At 37.3% G+C, this 22,084-nt stretch overlaps 1 protein-coding gene across 1 annotated transcript in view; it reads left to right on the top strand.

The window, feature by feature from the left end:
• Nucleotides 1-21,084, top strand: part of LRIG3 (leucine-rich repeats and immunoglobulin-like domains 3) — a 45,914-nt gene extending 24,830 nt beyond the window's left edge. The window contains 16 exon segments of the mRNA XM_008580848.1: nt 2,102-2,233; nt 2,782-2,925; nt 3,954-4,097; nt 4,409-4,552; nt 5,083-5,226; nt 6,120-6,200; nt 7,231-7,302; nt 9,780-9,851; nt 10,336-10,499; nt 12,844-13,164; nt 14,297-14,578; nt 15,527-15,979; nt 16,761-16,919; nt 18,678-18,821; nt 18,921-19,196; nt 20,409-21,084. Coding sequence (XP_008579070.1) covers nt 2,102-2,233; nt 2,782-2,925; nt 3,954-4,097; nt 4,409-4,552; nt 5,083-5,226; nt 6,120-6,200; nt 7,231-7,302; nt 9,780-9,851; nt 10,336-10,499; nt 12,844-13,164; nt 14,297-14,578; nt 15,527-15,979; nt 16,761-16,919; nt 18,678-18,821; nt 18,921-19,196; nt 20,409-20,653 — 2,977 coding nt within the window. The 3' untranslated portion in view covers nt 20,654-21,084.
• The last annotated feature ends 1,000 nt before the right edge of the window (nt 21,085-22,084 follow it).

Genomic DNA, 22,084 nt, shown 5'->3' on the forward strand with positions numbered 1-22,084 from the left:
CTCCCCTTATTTTTCTTTCTTGTGGAGAAAGCAGCACCTGCCATTCGCACATATTCAGGAAGCTGGCCTTCTAGCTCTGGGGCACATGCAAACCCCAGGGCCTCCTCTTACCTACGTAGGGTACAGGCACAGATTTGGACGGGCCCTGTTATGGGCCATTCTCAGTGCAGCCATGGTGATGGCTCAGTGATCCAGTATGGATTCCCACATCAGTTTGAAACCAGAAGTTCAGCATTTTTGCAAGGTGGGAAGCAGCAGACTTTTCTGGAGGTACATCTCCATGTAAGAAGTTAATTGCCAAAATATCTTTCATACTTTATATTTTATGAAACAGGCCTTCAGGGGTTGCTTTGAGACCAGTCCGTACTTATTCTGTGAGGTGGCTCAAGAGTGCTTGGACTTGTTACGTGAAAAGTCCTAGTTTTCTGATTTTAAAATCCTATATAATATCTATACCAGAGAAATTTTGTTATGATTAAATGACGTAATATATGAAAAGTGCTTAGCATGAGGATTGGCACCTAATATGTGCTCAACATTATTAGATTCCATAAACATTTCAGGACAGAGGGGTAGAGACATATCCCTGCTTCTAAGAAACTTGCAGCATGGCAGAGAAGACCAGCGGTGTAAGTGCTATGTCAGAAAGCAGCATAAGATTTTGAGAAAATACATGAGAGGGCACATCTAATTCAGGAACATTCTGTGAAGGTGAGAGACCTGTGAGTTATGATAATGCAGAAGAGTTTAATAAATTCAAGGCACTATAGAAATGCAGTTATTGGTAAGAAAGATACACATATGATGTATATGTTCTAAGTTTTCTTGTTAAGTGAAGATTAACTACAGGCTATGTGTAGAAACACCAGCATGTGACTTGTATAACATACAGAGTTCTGCTTAGAACATTCCAACTATTTCATTGTACCTTGGGTCCTAGAGAGAAGATTTTTCTATGATTTGTAGGTAGACTTGTTATTCTCCTAGTCTTTTTACCTTGACATGTTTTTTTCTCCTGTTATATGATGGTCTAAAAAGACCACGCTGCTTAACCTAATATGACAATTAGGGTGGCTTGCACATCCATTTCATTCCTGTTTTCTAACAAAATTGTCATATAGTGCTGAATTTCCACTTGGGAGCTGTTCTATTGATGACCTTTTAAGATCTTTGACTTGACCTCTTTTTTTTCTTTTCTTTTCTTTTGTTTTTTCACTTATAGTCCAATATAACACTCATTAATGGAACTTTCCATGATGGTAGAAATGTGTATGTGTGTTCTCCCTTTGGATAGTTACCAAGTACTTGTGGCTATTGAGCACTTGAAATGTGGCTACTGTGACTAAGGAACTACATTTTAACATTTAATTTTAATTAACTTAAATTTGAAGAGCCACATATGGCTTAGTGGCTACTGTATTGGATCTTAGTGTCAAAACATGTTTTAATCTAATAACACCTAGGGATTATTTAGACTGGTGTGCTCTTATATAATACTTTTATAATATTTATAATATTGAAAGGCTTGGAGCATATCCACTAATATTGAAGACTCTGGCAGTGCATTGAAACTTGCTATTTTGTAAAGAAAAAGGGATCTCTCTAGCTTGGCTCTAAAAAAGCCCCAATCTGATGAGTATTTCAAGTTCATTGACACCTTTAATGTGAGCATTTTTCAAGAGAATATTAGAAATAGATAGGGAATCAAGAAGAAAGAGTAGGGAGTCAACTCATCAGTGCCTGGTTTGTCAGCTCGGTGCTGAGCATTCCACATACAGTTTAATAAAATGCAAAGGAAAAGAACAACTAAAAGTAGCATAAAGAAAAATCAGACAGTGTTTTTAAGAGCATAGCATTTAGATAGCCACAGCTGCGAAGCAGTACCCTAGATTTATATAGGAATGTTTTTCATATATTCTAATATTATGATTTATGATTTAATCAATGAAGTAAAGTGGCCATAGTATTGCTGAATAGCTTTTTAAAGTACTGTTTAATCAGTTTTCCATATTTCTGAAGAACTAGTTAGGAATAGAAAATATTTTTGTCTTTTTGGATTGTCGTATCATTAATCCTTATTTATGCTATCTTTTAATTCCAGGGCTGGGAACAGGATTGTTGAAATATTACCTGAACCTCTGAAACAGTTTCAGTCCCTTGAAACTTTGGACCTGAGCAGTAACAATATTTCAGAGCTTAAAACTGCATTTCCACCCCTACAACTCAAATATCTGTAAGTGAAGTTTTCTTTAACAAAAATTTTCATCTGTAATGAAAATGTCATGTTATAATGGGGAAAAAAAAGCTTTGAAGATGTAACAAACTACCTGTTGTACTGCTGATAGATCAAAAATGTAATTTTCTTATTGATTTGAAATTTGCTGTAAACATGATTAACTGCAATCTTAATTTTATTCTTACACTTTTGGATTGCAGAAAAAAGGCATTCTTTGTTGGAAAAATTGTAAGTGTGAAAAGTGCTTCTTTTAAAAAATATAATCAAAATTTAGCCAATGCTGTATTTTATTGATAAAAGAATTTTGTAAAAAAGTGGACAAGTATCCATAGCAGATTTTTGTAACCTTCAATATTCCAATCACTCTTTCCCCAGCAATATGTGTGAATCTTAACCAACATGTGTTCACAAGGACCTAAACAGTAATATGTTAAGTGTCTGTTGATGGTTAGGTTCTCTGGAGATTCTTTATAATACAGAGATGGCATGCGCTTTAACTTCCCAGAGAAATCAGAAAGAGAAGCTCATCTTCAAACTTTTAACAGGTATATCAACAGCAACCGAGTCACATCAATGGAACCTGGGTATTTTGACAATTTGGCCAACACCCTCCTGGTATTGAAGCTGAATAGGAACCGAATCTCAGCTATCCCACCCAAAATGTTTAAACTGCCCCAACTGCAACACCTGTAAGTAAAATGTCCCTTCAGAGATTGTTTCTTCTCCTCCAAACCCTTGGTATCTGTCCCCTAAAATACATGATGTCGCTAAAGAGTTTGAAGCAAAGATGTGGCCACCTTTCTTTTGAGAGCCAGAGTTGTAGAGTCTTCAAATTGGAAAGAGCCTTAAATGTCACCTAGTGCCAGCTGCTGCCAGACAAGACATGTTAGATTGTTACTGAAAGAAAGAGTGAACAGTGTAATTATTGAACGACCTGCTTACAAAGGTGTCATTGTGGCACTGAAGAAATCGTGGGGACTCTGAACAGCTGTGGTTTATGAGAATAATACTGACACCTCCAGGAGGCTCCGACAGCTTAAGTGGCTGTGAAGCACTGTCTTGTTAATAATGGCAGAATGATCTGTGAATGGTCTCCTGCAATAGTGGTTTTCAGCCTTGGCTGCACATTACAAACATTTGGGGAGCTTTAAAAAATCTCAGGGCCCAGGCCACACCCTAGACCAATTATGTTAGAATCTCTGAGGGTAAAATTCAGGCTTCAGTAATTTTTTAAACTTCCCAGTTGGTTCCAGTGTACAACCAAGATTGTGAACTACTACTGCCTTAAAGAAAGAATTAAACCTGAAAAGAATCATGAAAAACAGTGACCAACTTTATTAGCAGATGGAACAGGATAAATTTGACAGCCCTGATTCTGAATATCCCTCATGTTTTAGTGTAATATTTGATATTCTCTTTCTGGATGTTTTAAAAACAAATATTAATGTGTTTTTTTCTATACTGAGTAGAGAACAGCTTAGAAATTAAAGTGCAGTATACTTTCAATTTTTTTATTCTAAAAATACATCATACATTTTAGAAGGAAATTCACTCACTGCTAATAAGTTGAAACTCTTCTGAATAAAAATGTTTAGAAATTTAAAATATTCTGTGTAATTTAACGCTGATTTAATTATACTGTAGTAATGACACATTTTATTACTACCACCAGAATTTGTCATATAAGCTAACTCTTTAATTCTAATATCCAATGTAGTGAACTAAACCGAAACAAGATTAAAAATATAGATGGACTCACGTTCCAAGGGCTTGGTGCTCTGAAGTCCCTGAAAATGCAAAGAAATGGAGTCACAAAACTTATGGATGGAGCTTTTTGGGGGCTGAGCAACATGGAAATCTTGTAAGTGTGGGTTCTCACAGTTCCGCCTCAGGTACTATGATCACAGAATGCTCAGTGACCTATGCTAACCTCTTATGATTCACAATCATATTTATAATTTAGTATTCAGTTTGGTTTCAGGTAATGTCATTGAGAACTTATAAGCACATAAATCTGTAAGCACATACATTGTTTTTGCTGATGCCCTTACATAACAAAATGTAAACATCTAGTAACAATAGGAATATGTAGTAGGTTGTAATCATATGTCCCCTTTGAAGAGACTAGATAATGAACTTCGATCCTGCTTTTGATTCTTATTGTAAATGCAGGCAGCTGGACCATAACAACCTAACAGAGATTACCAAAGGCTGGCTTTACGGCTTGCTGATGCTGCAGGAACTTCATCTCAGCCAAAATGCCATCAACAGGATCAGCCCTGATGCCTGGGAGTTCTGCCAGAGACTCAGTGAGCTGTGAGTTGCCTTTTATTCTCCTCAGGTTTGAGAGCAGGGATCATGCCAGAGCATGAGCTTCTTACCACTGATCTGTGAAATTTTCACAACAATGTTTCCAAGGTGACAGCTTTTTTCACATGTAACCTGGTCATATTTTTGTTGTGATAAGTTGAAGCCAACTCTGCTGTTTCAGTTCTGTGGCACATTGGTGAAAGTAATGATGATTATTTTCATGTATTTTTTTAATTACTGAGATTGGAAATAATGTTTTCCTGAGTGTTATTAAGGCAGAATTTAATTTTAATTTTTTTTTTTTTTTGGTTTTTTGTTTCTTTTTGCTTGTGGGTACAGGATTGAACCCCAGATGCTGGTGTTATCAGCACCACACTCTAATCAACTGAGCTCAGCAAGGCAGCCAGCAAGGCAGAATTTTAAAATAAGGGTTATTGTGCTTACATATATTACCTGTTTTTTGGAAAGCAAATCACTGCGTTGACTTGAAAAATGAAAGCTATTACTTGTTTTTTTTATTTCTTTTTTCTGTACAGGGACCTAACTTTCAATCACTTATCGAGGTTAGATGATTCAAGCTTCCTTGGCCTAAGCTTACTAAATACACTGCACATTGGGAACAACAAAGTCAGCTATATTGCTGATTGTGCCTTCCGGGGGCTTTCCAGTTTAAAGACTTTGTAAGTTACACATTTTGCTCTTGGTACATGAACCTAATTGGCTCCTAAATGTGCCCTATTTTCTCCAAGCAGATTTCCTTTGTTGTCAAGGAAATGTGTACAGCCTCAAAAGTAGTGTCTTAATCTTTCCCAGATCAGTTTGATTAAAATGGATCCATTTCATCCATATGTGTTTCTTAAAGGGATTAAGAAGGACAGTGATCAGATTGTTTTGGTGATTACAGTTAGACTTCTCGGGGTCTCCAGGAAGTTGGGAACTGCTTAATAGGAAAACAATATTAAATCCACTAATTTTTATTTATAAAATACAGATTGAAAATTACCCAGAGCAAAAAGATATACAAAGGCGGCAAAGGAAGATGCCTGTTTATCATGCCATTTATGTCTACGACCTGATCTCTGTCTTAAAAGAAAGAAGAGAGAGTTGAATTAATTGACCTTTGAAAAATCTCTCAAATGTTAATTCAATGTTGTGCAATGGGCTTTTGATTTCTGCACTGTCAGAAACTTTTGCTCCGTTCATTATTTGAAATATTACGTAATTGAAAGACATTCTGTATGCTTTGGCGAACTCCTGCTTGTGTGGTTGGAACAGTGGTTTTAACGTTTAATGTATTTTTCAGACTTTCAAATCTTTCAGAATTTAGTCATCTTGGTAGAGGAATTAATAGGGCCGCGTTAACTGTCCTGATTAGTGTCCAAAACTTAAAATATTGTTGGGGGAGGAGGACAGGGTATAAAAGATAAGTTGGAGAGATAAGGGTTTTCTTTTATTTTGAAAGGGGTGGAGATGATATGGGGAGTTATGAGGAATTTGTTACTAATTATATGCCACTTGGGTGGTGATCGTAGGTTTCTGAACATATCTCTAAAATAATGCTTTTTTAAATTAGGGATCTGAAGAACAATGAAATTTCCTGGACTATTGAAGACATGAATGGTGCTTTCTCAGGGCTTGACAAACTGAGGAGGCTGTGAGTAGGATTGGTTTACTCTTTAACTTAAAAATTTTGTCTTCATTGTACATGTTCAAGGAATTCATATGCTATCTAACGTAAGTGAATCATTATACAGTATATACATGTGTCGAAACACACATTGTACTCCACAAATATGTACAATTAAATTTTTTAAAAAATTAATTGAAATCGATTTTACAAATTAACATTGTAAAGGGATTAGAAATAGGTGCTTAATCTGGTTGCAACTTTTGGTCACTTCCCCAAAAGAGTGCTATTATATACAATGTGTATTAATTAGCTTTTCTTCCAATATGTATTAATTAGCTTTTCTTTATATTTAGCTATAAAATGATCTTGCAAATGGCCAGATTATATGTCATAAGCCAGTTTTTAAACTGAGTTCCAAATAGCCCTAAACTCCTGTGGATGATGAAGATACCACAGAGAAACAGGGGAAGGAGAAAACCTCCACTATTATCTGATTGGTTTATTAGAGTTCTGAGACAATTTACTTAGAGCTTCTACCTATTTATAAAAGTTCTACCTCTTTCTTAAAGTTTCTACCTATTTCTAAAAAGACTTTGAAAAACAGTGCTTTAACTATCAGAGTAACATTGAGCATCTATTTTTGTCTGACTCTCTGCTGAATGCTTTAAAAACCATGCTGGACTATATTATTGAAATAGATGACATGGATACATTTTCACAGAATATTTTATTTGATTGAAGAAAATAGAATTGTTCACAAACTATTTTTTTTTTCCTTTTTGTCTTTTTTTACTGACCGGCAACGGGATCGCAACCCTCGGTGTTGCGCCCGCACCACGCTCAGCCAGTGAGCGGGAACCGGTCTCCACATGGGATCCGAACCCTCGGTGGGAGCGCCGCTGCACTCCCAAGCGGCACACTCTCCGGTGCGCCACCGGGCCGGCCCCGTTCACAAACTATTTTAAAAAGCAGTTTTTTAAATGAGATTTTCACACCCAAAATGGCTTTTTAAAAACTGTTTCAATGTAATGTGGTTTTTTTTTTTTTTTTCCAGAACACTTCAAGGAAACCGGATTCGATCTATTACCAAAAAAGCCTTCACTGGTTTGGATGCTTTAGAACATCTGTGAGTAGCTGGAATTTAGTTATCCTAATGGGAGTCTAAGATGGTTATCTATTTATATGTCATGAAAGAAAACAAACTAGAATGTAATTTTGTTGGCATCCTCCCAGTACCATAAAATGTATTTACATATATTACGTATCTCTCTATTCCTCTGCCGACCTACCTTCTTACCTACCTATTTATCTACCTGTCTGTCTATATGGGAACATACAGATGTATGTTTACCTTTGCACTTAAGTACAGTGCTATACTTTATTATTGGGTTTTCTTTTAGTCGTTTTTCTCACACAGTGATATATTAAATTTAAAAGAAACCTACCACATATTGTGCATCCACTACTTGTCCGGCATTTTGCCATGTATTCATATATATTGCCTCACTTAATCCTTACAATACTGTTCAATTGCTATTATTATCTTTACTTTTAAGTTAAGCAGAGGTTCTAAGGGCTCATTATCCCATTGGACAGTTAAGTTGACTCGGATTTTCAAGATCAAAAAAGACAATTCCGGGCCGGCCCGGTGTTGCTCCCGCCGAGGGTTCGGGTCCCACATACAGACCGGTTCCCGCTCACTGGCTGAGCGAGGCGCGGGAGCAACACCGAGGGTTGCAATCCCGTTGCCGGTCCCGGTCCGGTACGGGGGCGACACTGAGGGTTGCGATCCGTTGCCGGACACGGAAAAAGACAATTCCCCACAGTCCTTAAGTGTGACATAAGGAAGGTTTTAACACTACTTCGAGAATTTTTGTTAGTTTGTTTTTGATGTAGGTTAATTAGAAAATGTTGAACCCACTTTCCCCCCTTATTCTCTTTCTTGTTTTCTTTTGTTACTGATCCATCAGTTAGCAACTAGCTGAAGCAGGACTCAGCCAGGGCTACCTCGGCTTTCATGGTGTCCCCGCGTCTACTAGCCCTCACCTGCATAATCTCTGCTCCCACTCTGGGTCACTCCTGGTACAGATTTCTCAAAGGACATGCAGGGGCTCAGGAAATTTCAGCCACTAGGAGAGGAAAGCTGGCTAACCTGCTCTAGATAGGAGTCAAAACCTGCGTGAGCACCATGTTTTGACTAACTAAACCCACCAGTTGTGTATAACCATGGGAATATGTTTTACCCTTGTACAGTAAAAGTACAAAGTCATCTATAATATGTGTCTACTCTATTAAGAAGTGCTTGTCACTGGAAGTTTTAATATCCATTAACTCAGACAAAATAAGTTCCAATTTAGAACATACATTTGGTTCGTATTCTCATTTGTGCTATGTATCGAGAGTGAAGATTTAGCTGTTGTCTATAAAGCAAGACCTTGTTGTCGTCTTCCGACTGTACCAGTTAGTTTGAGGGAGATTTGGATTGCCAGCTGTACTGACTGTGCAGCAGTTCGGATCGGAGTAGAATGATTGCAAAGCTGAGTTTTGGAAGAGCGGACCAGTTTTGCTGTACTTATTGAAAAAGATTATTTTCAAAGGAAAACTAGCCAAAAAGGATTTGTCATCTGGCCCATTCCATTTCTGGGAAAGTGGAATTAGTGGATCAGTAGAGTATTAACCTCTGTTTCAATTTTCTCAAAGCTTCTTTGACTCTCCCAGCCTGTTTCTCTACCCATGTCTGGTACCTTCATTCTTTGTCTTCTGTTGCTACTTGTTTCATTCAGAATCCCTTTTGTATGCTCTGACCCTTGTAAAGAAAAACAGAGTAGTAATCATCGTGGTGAATACTTTAATTCAGACTGCTTGTAAATGCAAGTTAAAAATAAAATCAGTCTAGAATATTCCCTTATTTTATAAATGTCCTACCTGAAGTGTGTGTGTGTTTTAACAAGTACATCTTGTCTGAACACCTTACTGCCTTTATGTTAGTGAATTGTGTTTGGCAGAATTAGGCTAGTGGTTAGAACCACAGGTTATGGAATTTTTGAAAATAATTGATTCAACTGTTACCTTCCCCTTTTGTGCTGAGCTAAGTAGTAATACCGTCTTTTGTAAGTAGTAATTGTAAGTGAGCTAAGTAGTAATACCATCTTTTGGGTTCCATAGAAATAAATGCAATAATATGTATAAATCACTTAACACAGTGCATATCATAGCAAGTGTTCTATAAATGATGTTTTTTAAAAGCATAATTATGAGGGATTTTATTTGTACATTTAAAACTTACTAATAGTTACTAATTTGAATAATGAGAAATATGATAAATAACATAGCAGAACAACTTGGGTCCTTATGAGTCAAATAAGCCTGTAAGTGGTGTGGTAAAGTGAACTTCTGTCATCATAACAGAACCTGTCTCTGATACAAATATCCTCATCCTTCAACCCAAATTTTATAATGGATTCTTCTGCAATTGCCCCATTTAGGCATTTCAACATGTAGCGTATTTGGTGAATGGGGTGGGCAGCGTGGGCCCAAATTTTGCCTGCAAGCACAAAATGACCGTAGTTTTGCTCTGATATGTATGATTTGGTTGTTTTTTAGAGATCTGAGTGACAACGCCATCATGTCTTTACAAGGCAATGCGTTTTCACAAATGAAGAAACTTCAACAATTGTAAGTTTTTCTTTTCCTTTCAAGAGTTTCAAATAAATCATATAGGGGAAGACCCATCCTATGGTGTGGCATCCTAGACTACATATCTATAAAAAATTCTTAGCACATTCCTAACATCACTTCATTTTCGTACCAGAAAACAAAGCGATTTGCTTATTTGTTCTCTTTGTTGAAATGAGGAGTTTCTTTTTCTTTCGGTTTTGAATTCGCAACTAAAATTTGTGGGACAGTGCCTAAATGCAGTAGCCATTTTTCAGTACAGTTGAAATATCAGCACCTCCATCTCGGTAGGACAATAAAAACAACAACAGAATCATGCAAGGTACAGTTCTTGCATTTTAAGATGGGCTATAGAATATTTATTACATGGGGTGTGTGCATTTGGTTTCCACATTCATTCTTTGTTAATATTCACTTGAGTTTAGTTTACTTGTAGAAATCTGCATTTCATATAGGACAAATTGAATGTAATTACTTTCCTCAGGCATTTAAATACATCAAGCCTTTTGTGCGATTGCCAACTAAAGTGGCTCCCACAGTGGGTGGCGGAAAACAACTTTCAGAGCTTTGTAAATGCCAGTTGTGCCCATCCTCAGCTGCTGAAAGGAAGAAGTATTTTTGCTGTTAGCCCAGAGGGCTTTGTGTGTGGTGAGTATACATATTGCCCTTGCCTTCTATTCATTCNGTTAGCCCAGAGGGCTTTGTGTGTGGTGAGTATACATATTGCCCTTGCCTTCTATTCATTCTTTTTTCCTTCCCATTTATCCAAATAATCGTTTCGAATAGATGTATGTCCTTTTAATAAAGCTTTTATTTCTGCTGAGGCAGACAAAAATGGATCTGTAGTTTGCTGATTAATTTTACAGATGGGAAAGAAAGTTTTCTAAAATTTCTTCATCTTTGTTTTGGCCTCAGGGTGGTTTGGTGGAAAGTGAATGAAATTGGATCTTGGGAGAATTGAAGGATATACGCAGTCTCTCCTTAACTTAAATTCCCTAAATTTTACTCCCTGCATCCATGAAATGGGGACACTGTTATCTGCTCTTCCCTACTCTGGGGCTTATTGAGAAAATTATTAGCTAATGAATTATGGGCTGCTAAAAAATTAACTATAGATGGGTAAAGCATTACAAGTAACAGAAAATTTGAACTTACTGTAAACAATTTTAAGTTAAGTTCTATTGTTTTAGCATCCAAGAATCTTAGTATTAGAAATCTGCTTACCCAAAGTTCACATTGCTAGTTAGTAGCACATCTTGATTTAAAAAAAGAATTTAAAAAAAAAAAAAAAAAAAAGCTTTCATCCTTGGTGCAGTTTTCTGTCTACTATGCTACACTGCTGTTTACTATGAGCTTCCTTGGAGACCTTTGTAAAAATAAATGTGTGTATAAAACATGAAATCAAAATTTGCTTAAATTTAAGCATGTGTAATATCTTATAAGATATTACAGAACCTTACTTTATGTTGGCGTTTAAAAATTTATTTAAAACCACTTTGTCTACAGTACATCATTTTTAGGTTGCAGCATTAAACAGTGCCAACAATTTCTGGAAATAAAACCTCTGATGTAGCTTTTGGATCTGAATAAGCTTTTGGCTTTTGTCTATAGGCCTGAGCTGTTCCTTTCCAATGGTCCTTATTTCACAGTTCCCTTGTCCTAAGATATGAACTCCCTATTACTTGGAGAGAGACAGAGAGAGATATCTATATACATATAGATATACACGCCCCCATAAATTTTTCACTCCCTCCATTGTGAATCTGAACATGGATTTATCAGATGAGAATTTCAGAATAATCATACAGAAGAAGAAACCATCTTTATTACAACATGTAGGCATGGCATTGAAAATTAGTAGCATTGGAGTTATTGGAGCATCCCCAAAACCCATTCACACACATAGAAGTTATTTTTGCAGAGCACCCAAATGATACACTTTGGTTAGATCTAAGATGTTTCCTTCTGGGTTTTGACCATCTCTGAAAAACTGAAGTTCAAAAAGGTAACTTTTCCTAAAAGTAAAAGAGAACTAAAAATAACTGTTTAGAATGAGAGAGTTGCTTAGCTCTTAATTATAGCATGACTTTGACAGCATAGCACAGCCGCATGATTGATTGGCTGCTCAAAACTCCAGGCCAAAGCCAGTCCCTCACAGCTAGTTTTGGAAGACGTTTTTTCTTTCACTACAGTATTTTTTTTTCTTTTTTCTCTATATAAATTACTGCTTTTTAATATTGGTTCTTTTTTTTTTTTTTTTTTTTTTTTTTTTTTTTTTTTTTTTTTTTTTTTTTTTTTTTTTTTTTTTTTTTTTTTTTTTTTTTTTTTTTTTTTTTTTTTTTTTTTTTTTTTTTTTTTTTTTTTTTTTTTTTTTTTTTTTTTTTTTTTTTTTTTTTTTTTTTTTGGTAAATGGGGTGTTAATTGTCTTTAGTGATATCATCATGATCAGTGTTCAGTTTCTTAATTTTGCTGCTCCTTATTTGTGGAGACCATGAGAAAAATGGCAGTTCCTGATAGTAGTACTCAAAAGTAATTTATGAGCCTGGAAGTTTTTTAACTCCTTTCTTCTTGGGTTTGGTTTTTATTTTTGGCGGCTGGCTGGTATGGGGATTTGAACCCTTGACCTTGGTGTTATAACACCACACTCTAACCAACTGAGCTGTCTGGCCAGCGCTTCTTCTTGGATTTATACAAAACATAAGTAGTCTGGAATAAACTTGGCTTTTCTTATAGTTCCAGAATAACAGTCTCCTCTCAGGTAATAATAATTGACAAATAGGTCTCAGTCTCTATTTGAAGTGAAAGAATTCCTTATAAACACTCTCCCAGGGTATCATTTCAACACTGGGACTGCTGGTCCATCTGTAAAACATGCCCAGAGGGTAAAACCTAAGCCACTTTTTGTTTTGCATTTCTTGATGTCCAGCTTTGAGCAGCATTTGGACCTTTGAGCCTTAACAATGTTTTGTTTCCTCCTCTCTATTTTGAGCAGATGATTTTCCCAAACCCCAGATCACAGTTCAGCCAGAAACACAGTCAGCAATAAAAGGCTCCAATTTGAGTTTTATCTGCTCAGCTGCCAGCAGCAGTGATTCCCCAATGACTTTTGCTTGGAAAAAAGACAATGAACTACTGCACGACGCTGAAATGGAAAATTACGCACACCTCCGGGCCCAGGGTGGTGAGGTGATGGAGTATACCACTATTCTTCGGCTGCGCAACGTGGCATTTGCCAGTGAAGGGAAATACCAGTGTGTCATCTCCAATCACTTCGGTTCATCCTACTCTGTCAAAGCCAAGCTTACAGTAAATAGTACGTGATCTGACTTTTTCTTTCACATTTAAAGACAACTTTTAGAAACAGAAAGGCTTGGGTTCCAACCTCTGTCTGTTATTCCTATCCTATCCTTTCCTCTCATAGATCCCCACCTAACTTTTCCTTTCCCCACCTCTTACCTGACAAAATCAATATTTTGGGTTATTTTATAGGAATTACTGTTTTGAAAACACTTTACTCAGCATGGTGGGTAATACAAGATGAACCAGACGTGTTTTGCTCTTTGGGAGTTCACAATGTACTATTCTGATGTGAGAGTCCATGAGGGATAGTGTTAAAGCACACAGCCTTTAATTCACAGATCTAGGTGTGAATTCTGCCACTTCTGCTTATGCTGTGTGACTCTCAGCAAGTTACTTAACATCTCTGTGCTTCTATTTCTACATCTATCTATTTGGGATAACAGTACTTACCTTATGGAGATATTATGATCATTGAATAAAATAATATATGCAAAGGACTTATCAAAATGCCTGGAATGCAGGTAGTGCTCAGTGAATGCAATAAATGTTAGCTACTGTTAATAAAAGTGTATCATCCTTTGCTTTGTGTGGCAGGAATATAATTTTACAATAGGCTCCTTGCCTCTTTTTCATTTAATCTTTCATATCTGCCATGGTAGAAGATTTTGAATATGATTTACTAATGTATTCATTCAGCAAATGATTGCTGAGCCTCATAGAACAGTTCTGAAATTAAATTTTAGGACAAAACACATATCTAAAGTCATAGAATGTTAGAGCCACTGGGAGAGACTTTTAAAAATATAGATGAAGTGAGTGGTCAGGGTATCAAGAGATTAATTGATTTGTTCAAGATCTCACAGTTAATTATTGAGGAAACTAAAAAGTGCCTGGGAAATAGCAGAACGACCTTCAGTCTGAGGATCAGATGACCTGTGTTTCATCCTGACTCCATCATTTCTATATCTCAGTAACCTTGAGCAAGTCACTTAATCTCCTCATGTCAACTTTAGTTTCCTTGTCTTGAAATTGGAAATAACCTGTCTTACCTATGTCAGGGACATTTGTAAGTATTAGAAAAAGGATTACAAGTGAACCTCTGAAACTCCATTCCATGAATGGCTGCATTGTTATTCTGGTTTCAGTGCTTCCCTCGTTCACGAAGACCCCCATGGACCTCACCATCCGTGCTGGGGCCATGGCGCGCTTGGAGTGTGCTGCTGTGGGACACCCGGCCCCGCAGATAGCCTGGCAGAAGGATGGGGGCACAGACTTCCCAGCCGCAAGGGAGAGACGCATGCATGTGATGCCTGAGGATGACGTGTTCTTTATCGTGGACGTCAAAATAGAAGACATCGGGGTGTATAGCTGCACAGCCCAAAACAGTGCAGGGAGTATTTCTGCAAATGCAACACTGACTGTTCTAGGTGAGTATTTTTAAGACTCTGTAGTATAAACCTGTCTCGAAGATACTAGGTCGCCCAAAGGCCCTAAGCGCCAGAAGCAGAGGGTAAGAGATGAAGATCCTCAGGGCACTGCCCTTTCCTAGAAAGAACAGATGGCATCTTGCAAGCTTAGAAGTTGGGGAGTACATAACATTCTCAAGTTGATGGCCAGTGAGGTGGAACTGCCCCTTCACTCCAAGGAGAGGGGAAAAGTAAAAGCTGTCATGCTTTCCTTTTTTGCAGGGATCACCCTCCAGTACTCTGCCCATCGTGCAGTCTCTTCAGATAGTCTTAATTCTATAAAGAACATATCAAAAATAAATGTATGAATAAATTGGGAAGAACTTACTCTCTTTTCTTGGCCTTACCAACCACTCTGGCAATCAGTTCTCTTTCATCTTTTACCTGACCAAATGCTTTTTAAAAATGTGAACATTTATCATTTATGTATCTTTGAGAGAGTGGAAGTAACCTATTAAGACCACAAATAATAAAAGTAAATTATTGTGAGAATTTTAATACAGGCCTAGGCAGCTGGCCTTAAAAAGTTTACTTTAAACCTTTAGCATTCTCATTTTTTTCTAAATCCATCAATGCACTCATATACTTGAAATTATTTTTATACTTACTATTTTTTAAAAAAAGCATTTGTCCCCCTCCTCTGCCCCCCCCCCACCACCAATTTCCCAACCTTGGCAAGAGTAAAGGAGGTTAAGATAAAAATAGTAAGTATCGTTAACTGCACTTATGAGTAAATGACAGCAGAATAGTGAAATTTCAAATGTTGTATATGCTCTTAAAGAAGCATGTTCAGTAAGTTGTGGGAGAATAAAATTTTAGGTTGCAATTTAAACAAATTCAAGTGCTAGGTCTTATGATGAAAAAACAGAATTTCATTTAGGAAATTAAAAACATAACTTGTCATTTTAGAAACGCCATCATTTTTGCGGCCTCTGTTAGACCGAACTGTAACCAAGGGAGAAACGGCTGTCCTACAGTGCATCGCTGGAGGTAGCCCTCCCCCAAGACTGAACTGGACCAAAGATGACAGCCCTCTGGTGGTAACCGAGAGGCACTTTTTTGCAGCAGGCAACCAGCTGCTGATTATTGTGGACTCGGATGTCAGTGATGCTGGGAAATACACGTGTGAGATGTCTAACACCGTCGGCACTGAGAGAGGCAACGTGCGCCTCAGTGTGATCCCCATGCCTACCTGCGACTCCCCTCAGATGACCGCCCCGTCGTTAGACGATGACGGATGGGCCACAGTGGGCGTCGTGATCATAGCTGTGGTTTGCTGTGTGGTGGGCACATCGCTCGTGTGGGTGGTCATCATATACCACACAAGGCGGAGGAACGAAGATTGCAGCATTACCAACACAGGTGTGTAAACAGAAGCTTGGCACAGGTCACGGGAATCGTGTGTGTGTGTGGTTCCGCAGTCATTTTCTTCTAGAGAGTGTGTCTCGCAGTCTGTATCCCATCTCAGAAGGGTGACTCACTCCTTTCAAGCTGCAGAAATTCGGTCGGCTATAAATAACACTCTGGCCCCACTTAAAACTGTTTAAGATGAATACTTTTTGTGAAAACCTCATCAGAACATCTTCTTGGCTGTGAGATAAAATCTAAATCATGGAGTCAAACAGACTCCTTCACAAGATGATGATGGAGTACCAGGAATAGCCCTTCCGTTGGGAGGTTTACTCTCTGCAGCAGTTAGGTTTTCTCATGTGCACATGTGTGTATGTGTGCGCGTGCATCTAGGTGGGATTTTAGTTATTGGTGGGAGAGGAGCTGTGACTTGATTAATGGATGCAAAGTCAAGTATTGATGAATAATATTAAGCAGGGAATATGACCAAATCAAGTTTAATTCAACCCCATGAAAATTCTTAAGACTTTATCTTTTTAAACATTTGTTGTTTTTGAAATTTGGGAGGTGCATCCAGCAAGTGATAAAGTAGAAAATGAGCTTATACTTCCCACAGCAACAAAGCCGTAATTTCATCTTTGCTGAATTCTACACAATCAAAATGGTTTTACCAAAGTAAATCTTCCCTTATTTGATTTGTACAGAAACCGAAACACTCTATACCATTCATGGTGGAAGGCTGTGGGACATTACAATTGTTCTGGGTTAATAGAATGTTGTTGTTTGATTACAGATGAGACCAACTTGCCAGCAGATATTCCTAGTTATTTGTCATCTCAGGGAACATTAGCCGACAGGCAGGATGGGTACGTCTCCTCAGAAAGTGGAAGCCACCACCAGTTTGTCACATCCTCAGGTGGTGGATTTTTCTTACCACAACATGACAGTAATGGTAAGTGTGTAAAATGGACATGGGCTATAGTTGTTTTAAAATTTTATGGAGGAAGGCCCAGATACAAAATTAATTTTCACAAGAAATTGATACATTGATATTTAAGACCTGGTCTAAGATCCCTAGTAAAGCTGAAATTATATAGTTTTATACATTTCTCTAAAATGCAAGAAAAAATCTTTGTTCCTGACTATAAAAGAAGACCAGCAGGTTAAATAAAATTTAATTCCTCCATTCTCTGTAATATTTCCTTTACATTATCAATGTTCTTTGGCCGAGTTTTATACATTTCTCTAAAATGCAAGAAAAAATCTTTGTTCCTGACTATAAAAGAAGACCGGCAGGTTAAATAAAATTTAATTCCTCCATTCTCTGTAATATTTCCTTTACATTATCAGTGTTCTTTGGCCATTATCAATGTTCTTTGGCCGTGAATGTTCTCCTTTATCTAAATGACATTAACTTGTTTCATGCATGGTCTTAAAAGTCAGATGATTTAAGTCATTCTATTAGAGAAGTCTAATTCTGATCCTTGCTTTAAATGCTGTATGGTTTTGAGAATAATATTGGAGGTGGCACAATGCAGGAACACAGGCCTCATTCTGCTACTCAGTCCCTGTGTTCCGTTCAACAGGTGCAGAACTTCCCAATTAGGTTGTTGTGAAAATGAAAGGAGATGAAATGGAAATGGAAAAGTACGTGGTACTTGGCACATATTAAGGGCTCAGCAAGTGGAAGCTATCAATGTTGTTTGCAAATATTTGACTACCTTTTCTCACAAGCATTTATTGAGTATTTGCTTTGTGTCAGACTTTATAGTTGGGAGGGGGGCATATTTTTCAGTTTCACAGTTGAGTCATTGATAAGACAAATAAAATAATAATTAGGAATTGTGTGACAAAGTAGTGATCGAGGGCATAGAGTTAGAAGAGGAGATCTGAGCATAAAAGTGCATATCCTGGTTAGACCTTTTGGTGGGGAAGAGCAGAGACCCAAGCTCATTCACATATAGTGGGGTTAATGGAAAAGACACTTAGGAAAACCTGAAGGGACAGAACTGGAGTACAGTAGTACCAAATCCTCTGGATGCTGGGGCCCAAGATGGGTCTGCTCCCAGAGCAGCTCTGAAAGCCACCAGTGTCACTGAGTCACATTCTGCATGTCTACTCCTTCAGACCATCTGACCGCCCAGTTTCTGCTTCTCAGGCATGTGGCCTATCGTAACATCTCTAGCCCTGACGATAATCACTTGTTGTGTACACTGCTGACTGGCATATCATTTCTGTTTAGTCCAGATACCCACAAGATGATTTTTTTGGCTGAGCTCATTTTGAGCTGCATACTAAGAGGTCATTGGTCAAATGCCAAACCCTGGTTCTTGCCATCCATGCCTTTTTGTGGGGAGGGGAGCAGTGCTTATGGTACATGGTTCAAACCATGGCTGCTTTGGCTGCAGGACTCATGCACAGATCATTTTCCCTTAGAAACCAGGAGGGGCCAGCAACAAGGTCGACACACCAAACACAATGCACAGTGGTTGATCAAGTCCTTTTTTAATGAACTGTTACAAATTTACTTATCAATACATTAAAAAAAACAAAACAAAAAAAACCCTACTATAAATTTTTGCAGTTTTTTCTTCCATATGATGTTTGAGCAAAACTTTCATCTATAAATAAGGAAAATGCCAAAATTGGAGAAAATTTTGAACGGCACTTGAATAAAACTGGTTTAGTGACTAAGATTTCTATTTTAAAGGGACCTACCATATTGACAACAGCAGTGAAGCAGAAGTGGAAGCTGCCACAGATCCATTCCTCTGTCCCTTTTTGGGATCCTCTGGCCCTGTGTATTTGAAGGGGAGTGTGTATGGCTCAGATCCTTTTGAAGCCTATCATACAGGTGTGTGGGTTTCCTGCCTGAGTACTGTTCTTTTTCCTAGAGAGACTTCTAGAAGGGCTAATTGTTACCTCTTTCTGATATTGTCCCCATGTTTAAAAGGTTGCAGTCCTGACCTAAGAACAGCTTTAATGGACCACTGTGAGCCCAGTTACATAAAGAAAAAGGAGTGCTACCCGTGTTCTCATCCTGCAGAAGAATCCTGTGAACGGAGCTTCAGTAGTATAGGATGGCCTTTGCATGTGAGGAAGCTAATTAACACTAGTTACTCTCAAAATGAAGGAGCCGGAATGAAAAATTTGTGTCTAAACAAGTCCTCTTTAGATTTTAGTACAAGTCCAGAGCCAGCCTCAGTTGCTTCAAGTAATTCTTTCATGGGTAAGTTTATTAAATTATTAGGTACCTTGTCTCAGGACCCATTCTCCAAGTTGGTGCAGGGGTGAGAGCCTTAAATGTCAGACTGGTGAGAAATGTTTTTTTCATGATGCTACCATGACATCCTATTAGTATTAATGTTTCTCAAAGCAGAGTGGGGATTTTACTTGGTGATCTGTTTAATCTGTAACTAAGCCGTAGGAGTTTTCTGGGTAACACTGTGTGTGGCATCGTCTAGAAGACAGGAGTTTGGGGAGGGACTTAGGAGCTCAGCTTGTCAGCCATGTGGAAAAAGTGGTTTTGGGCCACCACAGCCTTTGGGGTGGAGTTGTATGCTCTGCATGCTTGTGGTTTGGTATGTCTGGTGGCTTCTAACTGAACCCGCAGTAGAAGGGTGGAAAACAGCGTCCTACCTAGCAACTGCTAGTCAGACAAGCTGGACTACCTTAGGCAAAGGCAACCACTGGAGCCTCAGAGCCCAAGTTGGTGTTAGATGCTGGCTGGCAGCAAGATTCGATTGTGGGTTTTTTGGTCTAGTGCATGGGGACAATGGGATGGAAGAATTGAGATCATCTTTTCACTGAATGGAGAGAGATGGGAAAGTGAGCCACAACTTGCCTTGTTTAAAAAGAACATGTAGAATTTTAAAATAATTTACCCAACTTTTAAGAAATTTTATGTTTTGTTGTAGTATAGCTGTTTATATTCCTTTTTGAAAAAATGAGAATTATATGTTTTGTATGACTGAGGCAAGAATTTGAGTCAATTGAATACTATTTTGCTACAATTAATGAAGAAAGGACAAGACATAAGGATGATTTGGAAATAAACTTTCTATAGTCAGGCACGATTAACTTGTATGTTACTATCCAAATGCCCTCCATGGAGAATTGTGGGCTCTCAAGTACTGAAACTAGGATTTGGATGAACTTGTATTGGGGAACTTCATTTGCATTGACTGAGATTAGTAGTCATGAGAGGTGATAGAGAATGGATGCATTTATTTAGTGGATATAAATAAGAGGGAGTGCGGGTATCTGCCACTCCAGTCTATAAGTAATTTAACACCAGAGTACCGTAACGTGGAGTTGTAGAAAATGCTTATTCATGGTCATAGGGTAAGATGCTTCTTCATTTGAAATGTATCTTGTTGATATACATGCTGGCAATGGGACCTGAGTGCTCAAAGGTGTTTTTTTTTTTTTTTTCTTTTAGGTACATTTGGAAAACCTCTGAGGAGACCTCACCTAGATGCCTTCTCAAGCTTTGGACAGACATCAGATTGTCAGCCAAGAGCCTTTCACTTGAAAACTCATTCTTCCCAGGACTTGGACTCTGAGTCAGAGGAAGATGGGAAAGAAAGGACAGATTTTCAGGAAGAAAATCACATTTGTACCTATAAACAGGCCTTAGAAAACTACAGGACTCCAAATTTTCAGTCTTATAACTTGGATACATAGACCGAATGGGCCCAAAGAAAAGCTTTAACATACTACCTCAAGTGAACTTTTATTTAAAAGAGAGAATCCTATGTTTTTAAATGGAGTTATGAATTTTAAAAGGATAAAATGCATTATTTATACAGATGAACCAAAATTACAAAAAGTTATAAAAATTTTATACTGGGAGTAACTTTCATATAAGAACCTTTTAAAACTATTTTATAACTTTGTTTTATGTAAAAATAAAAAGTATCTTATGTAAATTAATGGCATAAATCCATGACTATTTTATGTATTTTTATAATGCCAGATTTCTTTTTATTGAAAATGAGTACTAAAGCATTTCTAATAATAATATCTGTCTTGTACCTTTTTTTTAAATAGAGGTCACTTCATTTTATCTTGCACATTATATTTAATAAAGTGTGTCATTTTGATGCCAAGCCCCATTTATACAGTAACAATTTTTATCGTTTTCAACACATTTTAGTCTTAATTAGTTCACATTATCATGTCTCAAATTGGTGAAAATTATATTTAGCCCTTTAAAATACAATCAAAAATGAACATTCTGGCTACCTCCTAGGATTGTTGTAGTGCAGATTCAGATCAGATTGGTCTATATGAAAGCACATTGTAAACAAGAAGGATATCCAAAGATAGGAGTACGTTAATTTATTTCTAACTCTGCAAACAAACAAAAGAAATCTGTTGTTACAGTCTGGTGTAATATAGTACGACAACCATTGCTTTAAATCACTGCTCAGTCCATGTTTCCTTAATTATAAGAATGCCTTATGTGGTCTAATGCCTTTTGTTTATCCAAATGTTTTCACATTTGCCATCCCTTTTGTTATAATAAGAGAATGGTTTATTGCACATTTCTATAGCTAAAATGGCTATAACAGAGGTGAATTTTCACCCACTGTTTCAGGTTATAGTGGGATGCTGGTAGGATTTTGTTATGTTCTTATTGATTTTCTGCTGGATGAGCAGTCCACACATAAATGATACTTCTGAGCTGTTCTGCAGCATTCCTTAATAATTAACAAAATATTTTCCTAATTTGGTCATCACAGCTGTACTTGTTAAAAACTAAGTATCAAATCTGTTACTTTAACACAAAAATATTTGTTTAAACAGTATTAGGTGAAAATATCCTCACATGACTAGTATGTATATGAGAACATAGAAAATGAATATGATCGTATTTCAAAATGAGGTGACATGGTTTGAAGTAATTGAATGCAACAAACCTATTAGGTTTAATAATTCAGGAGATAATTTTTTTTTTTCCTTTAGTAAATCCTTGTTCATATGTGGTGTTTAAAGCGAAACTCTCTTGCCCAAGATAAATTAAATAGAAATGAGAGGAGTTAATATAGTACATTAAGCTTTAAAATCTCCTAACCTTTGAAGGTATGAATTTATGCCATTGTCAAGTCTTTG

The sequence above is a fragment of the Galeopterus variegatus genome, unplaced genomic scaffold (assembly GCF_000696425.1).
Source record: "Galeopterus variegatus unplaced genomic scaffold, G_variegatus-3.0.2 Scaffold2175, whole genome shotgun sequence".
Taxonomy (NCBI): domain Eukaryota; kingdom Metazoa; phylum Chordata; class Mammalia; order Dermoptera; family Cynocephalidae; genus Galeopterus; species Galeopterus variegatus.